At 32.8% G+C, this 6000-nt stretch overlaps 1 protein-coding gene across 1 annotated transcript; it reads left to right on the plus strand.

The window, feature by feature from the left end:
- The first annotated feature begins 198 nt into the window (after positions 1-198).
- Positions 199-5175, plus strand: LOC123321895 (protein tipE). The gene is made up of 2 exons (XM_044909681.1): positions 199-1103; positions 2946-5175. Exons 1-2 carry the CDS (start codon positions 199-201, stop codon positions 3007-3009), a joined length of 969 nt encoding a protein of 322 aa, XP_044765616.1. The 3' UTR covers positions 3010-5175.
- Positions 5176-6000: the final 825 nt, after the last annotated feature.

Below are 6000 nucleotides of genomic sequence, written 5' to 3' on the forward strand. Positions count from 1 at the left end.
TGACAAGAAGAGGGAACCGTAATGTAGTTAGCCCATCGTCCAGACCAAAATGAAACACGAATCCGGAAAATAGTATCCAGCTGTCGATAATAAGTTCTGATGTGACGACTTGCACGCTTTCTGCTGTGGGCTGGCCAACGGAGCTCGCCCTGGTTTCATGCAGATGTTGGGATCTAGGGCCCCTTCTAACCTTCGAACATGGAGGAGAAACAAGAAGAGCAAACTTGTAAACAGAAGTTACTATTTTATACTACCGCTTTCTTTGTACTGCTCGGTATATTCAGCTTGTTTTCGTTTCTATTCCTTGTGCCTTTTGTCATCGACCCAGCTTTCACAACAATATTTATGGAATTTGATGAGACACCAGTTTTGTGTGTGACAGTGAAAAGTGAGAGACGTCTAGGTGTATCAAATTGTAGTTGGACTTCATGCCGGGAAGGCTGCACCAGGGATATGTACGACTGCACGCAGATATTGGTGAATTATAAAAAGAATGCTACTGAAATTGATAACACCACCGTTATCAGCGAGGCCCCATCCAAAGATCTCGTTGACATAGCCTTATTCGATGATTTCGATGACAAAACTAATTATTCATCCCTGTGGTTTTACAAAGAAGCTAGATTACTACCGAACGTAAAAGGTTGCGGCTATCCACCAATGCTCAATTGTACTATATTTCTGAAAAAACACAAGAACATAGGTACAAATTTTACTTGCTACTACAGCCGTGTAGATCCAAGCATAGTCATCACCGATTTGGACATGTGGCAAGTTTATATGAATTTAGTGTACGCTATGGCGATTCCAATACCCTCTTTTATCATTTCTGTTATATACTTGGCCTTCGCTTACTTTAAGATATACAATGACGACGAAGAAAAGGCGCCCTTAGAGAAGAACGCCGAAGATATGGATGTTCAGGGGGATAATGGGTCTATCACTCCTGTCCTACAATCAGCCAGTGACGGTATCACTCCAGCCAGTGAAGCCTTCAGGGAAGATTTGGCCAGTTTTGGCCATCATTTCAAAGTCGCTATGGTCGACGAAATGAGTCGAGATAGCTTTGCTGATGGAATTGTTAACTCAATTTCTATTAGCGGGTAAGTTATGTATTTGGAAACATACTTGAAACAGTCTTGAAATTCCAAGTATTTATGACATATATAAAGTTGAGTAAAGGGTTTTAAGGGACGTAGGAAGATGTTGAGTGTTGATACGTCGATTAATGTAATAAATAATAAACATTTTCCTAACACCCCTTAATAATGTGAAGATTCTTGGGATAACGAACCTTGGTGCTTAAATTTCAGCCTTTTTTTGTTAGTTTTTCAGAAATATAGGTACAGGTCTCAAATTGGTTGCTGAAATTTCGAGGAAGGATTCCATTTTCTTTCGTTCCATGTCCTAAAGCTCACTGGAGAGAATAAATCTATATGTATGAGGAAACTCATAACTTTTCAGTATTTTTTCTAAAAGTTTAATATTTCTCATAAAAATTGTCTAAGGAACATAAGCGAGGTTTTCTTTTTCATGATAATAAACCATTGGAGTAGAGCATGAAACCAGCGCATTCACCATTTTGGCAATCTCTCTGCAAAGAAGTGCATACATATGTATGTAAAAATGTGCTAGGATCTTGAAATTTTTAGGGTAAACTTCACGAAAAATATTGAATTGTAGTCATGGAATTCAATCTGAATAAATTGATCAGATCAACTTTTACACGAACATTAAACTCCTACTTCCAGAAAATACTATATAAATATTGAAAGATACTTAAAGAACGGAACCATATTGTGAAACTTCAACGTGTGAGCTAGAATAATGTATTCAAATATTGAGCATCCCTTAAATAAGCAAAAATTTTGAAACATAAATATACTAATCGATTCCTGTATTACATCTAATATGTAATGAAAAATTTTATATGAAAAAAGCAAGTATATAGTATGCTATAAAGTGTTTTATCAGAAATTTTCATTCAGGAAAACTTGAACACAACTCTCAACATTTTGCAGGGAAAGTTTATATCCATCCTGAGGATATGCTGTAATATACAGAGAGCTCAACAATTGATGAGGATTCCTTTCATAAATTTATTTCAGTTTATTCAAGATGTTTATTTTGATCAGATATCACAGTATGTTTGGTTGATATTCTTGAATGAAGAGTTCTATAGAAAACAAATGTTCATTGAAAATATAAAAAATTCTAGGTATGAAAGCAAGAGCAAAAAATACGAATTGTATAGAGAAAAATAAATTTATGAAGTAGTGCCTATTCCATACGAAAATATTGGTTGAAATTAATTGAGATCAAGTATCCTGAAAGAGTATTCAACGTTTTTTCTTGCAGTTTGATCCTTACGAATTAAAAATAAAGAGTGGTTATATCGCTGCATATCAGACATGTGGTTGCCAAATGGCGAATGCGCTCAAATTATTATCCATCTCACCGGAAAATTTCAGAATAATATTTCGGAAGATGTTGACTGAATTGATATTTGAATTATTCGAGAACCAAATTTTCAGCTAATTCAACAGAAACACGTATTTATTAAGGTATGAATTCAAAAAATTTTCCCATTTTTCGAGATATGAACTCATTCTTGGATGGAGCAATTATTGTATTTCCAATTAGGGGCATTTTTGACGATGAAGATCGACCTTTAGATTTTCAAATAATGCTTTACATAAAAGCATTATGAAATTACCTAAGACATCTCGAATATGGATAAAACACGATTGTATCAATTCAAAATTCAGCAAAAGTTGCATAGTATTAGAATTAGTGAAAATACGTCTTAAAATCTTGAAATATACTGAGACCTTCTTTTGCAGCAGTGTATAGTCTTGAATCCACTACAGTTTCCAGATACATGATTGTATTTTCTTTCGTATCTTCCTGTGAAATCTCTTGATGAATCGCTAATTCATTTTCAGAAATTTGGGGAAACCAATGACCACCAGCATCTCGTCAACAGGAGGACCTATAGACGATATCTAATCAGGCTTCAGTATAAAATTCACACGCACATCAAAAGTGTTCGGATATTGGTAAACTCGTTTCAGGTAAAACTTCGAATGAAGAGTCTCCAGTTGAAAATGCACGACAAGAATTCCAGACATGGAAGATCCAGAACTGAATGGGGGAGAGAAATTCTCGGATGTGTTTTTGAAAGATCGAAACTGTTGAAAATATGGAACTGAAATTGAATAAGTAATTTCACAACACTGACGAGAATATATAATATGTATATATGGGTTGTGAACATCCAGACTCTAAACCACGAAGATAATTGCACAGCACTATTTTTCTAGATGCGCTTATTAATGTTTTATTCGTAGTATTTCATATATACCTAGGTTCTTTGTTACACAATATCCCTTATGAATTGTACACACTTTTGATGATGTGTGTTCAAAGCTTAACCCAGTTTTCAATATATTACACCTTACAGTCTAGCGTAAGTTAACTGAAGTGTTTCAATTGAATTTGACAAATTTAGGTCACTCCATTTAAGTCATTCCATATTGCTTTAACCATGAGGAGGACGAAATACCAAGTTCTGAAATTGGTCGATTATCACCAATTATAGCAATAAAATTTAATAATATTCAACTTTGAGCTTGATATTTGATATAATTTGTTTTCCAAAGTTATTGAAATTAAATTTTTGAAACTTTCTAAGTGTAACTTTTTGCTCAATCGTCCGCTTTAATGAGGTTTTATGTACAATTTCAAACATTAAGCACTTCTTTGACTACTGCCATGAGGTTATCATGAGATCCCTTTTATAACTTAAACAATATGAAAGTCAACGAATATTGTTTTCGACAGTGTCTTTTTAGAAATTGAATGACCAAAGAGGTGAAGTAAAAATGTCATAGCTCAAAGATTTAGGCGTAGTACTATTTCAAATTTTTATATGCTGATTTCTGTCCATTTGCATATTGTTATTGCACATAAGTGGTGCTTCATATCGTGCCTGCAATTTTTTAATTATTAGCCTTTCTTATTTCATCTTGAAAATATATACGAAATTCATTTATGTTCATAAATTATTGAGATGATGTGAATTCCTAACTCAAAAGGGATTTGCTTCATTCAAAATTAGTTGTCACGTTTGCTGATAGTTTGAGGATACAAAGAGAATAATGTCGAATCAAACTTAGATAACTTTTTTCAGAATTAGGCCTTCATTTATCCTAGAGGTCTAACACAAAGAATAAATATGGAAGTGGTCCCTCAAATAATCAGCTTACATTATCTATTTCGTAAAATTGATTATCTGTACCACCCACCTTTAGGAATTACAAGGTTCTATTGAACGCTTTATAGATGTTCACTTATGAGCGTGGACTTATAGAAGTAATAATAGTACATCCAGTTAAAAAACTGTTTTTTATACAGTGTATCAATTTGAAAAGGTACCACCTTCAATATCTCGGCTCCTATGCAAAATCAAGCCTGTGAAAGTGATGACAGTAGCAATCCCCCAAAATCTTAAATGGAAAGGGGGGTTGAGTGATACCTTGTTTTGATGGTAATTAATTACCCTTTTGAAGCAATTCTTCCACATTTTGACACTTAGAATGTCCCCAGAGGAAAAAAACCTAACGGTGTCTAGTCTGGATAGCGTGTTGGCCATTCAATTGGCCCCCTCCCATTTTAGGGGTGTTGCTGTCATCACGCTCACAGGGTTGATACAAATTGATTGCAACCAACCGTATAAAAGTCCCCCTATGAACCAAAGTTTACCTCTTTTTGCATTCTTTCATATTTTTCATGGGGCTCGAGATATTAAGGATATGATACCTTTTCAAATTGACCCACGGTATATATATTTCTGTCTTCACACAAATTCCATTAAATGGATTCCATGCGGAATATTTTTGCAGTTTTGAAATTAATGATACGCATATATAATTCAAAATAAAATGATAAGTGTGTATTCAGTACGTAAAAACGTCTGATACGTACTTAAAAAACAAAAAAGAAATTTATAGTATGAATGAATTGACCTCTTAATTATTTGTTGAACTTTATTTTTCTTTTTAGTACTCTACTAGATAAATTGTTTGAAATGTATGGGAGAATACGATACAAGCATTACAAACCAAAACATAATTTTAATTATTTTTCATGTCATAATTTTGAAAATTATATTGATTAAACAATTCCAGAGAACACACATGGGAAATTGTGCTGAATGGATAAACAGTCTACTTATTCTTCCAATACGTTTCAAGCAATAGAACCTGAAAAATTCCATCCAAATTTTTCTGATTTCATTTAATGTGTTTCGAATTTATCTGTTTTAATTTAATTGATGATTTAAAAAATATTATACGATGTATATTGAAAAAATTCCTTCATAAGTGGAAGAAGTATTCTAAATTAAGAAAAACATATTGGATTGTATATTTTCTATTGATGAACTATCAGAGACGTAAAAAGAGGAAAGGGTAAAATTCTTGAAACAGAAATATCTTTCTAAAAATGATTTAATTTATCTCGACCAAGAATATTTTTATTTGTTTCAGATTCAATGTAAGTACATAATTTTTTCTTCGTTATTTTGGACGGATCATTCGATTTCTAAGATCATATAATTTCATTTTCTCCTTCATATAGCAAGAAAAACTAATGTATCGAAATGAATATGAATTTACACAGGCATAATATATTTCCGAATTGTTTTCTCTTGGATAAAACACTCCTAAATCCCTAAAGTTATTCTTTCCTGTGCAAAATTCAAACAAGCTATGAACTTTGATGAAATATGGCTGAAAATAATATTCGGGATACGATCAAATATGTTCATTTCATTATAATGGTTAGATTCATATATCTTTGAAAAATATGTAAGGAAAAACTTATTTCATTCAACAATTTTGTATACTTGAGAGTTAGTTGAAAAAATGTTCCCCTATAAAAATTCCAATCAAGAATTATTTCCAGTCTATTGATTTATATTTTCTTCATATAATTTTG

Source organism: Coccinella septempunctata, chromosome X (genome assembly GCF_907165205.1).
Source record: "Coccinella septempunctata chromosome X, icCocSept1.1, whole genome shotgun sequence".
Classification (NCBI taxonomy): Eukaryota; Metazoa; Arthropoda; class Insecta; order Coleoptera; family Coccinellidae; genus Coccinella; species Coccinella septempunctata.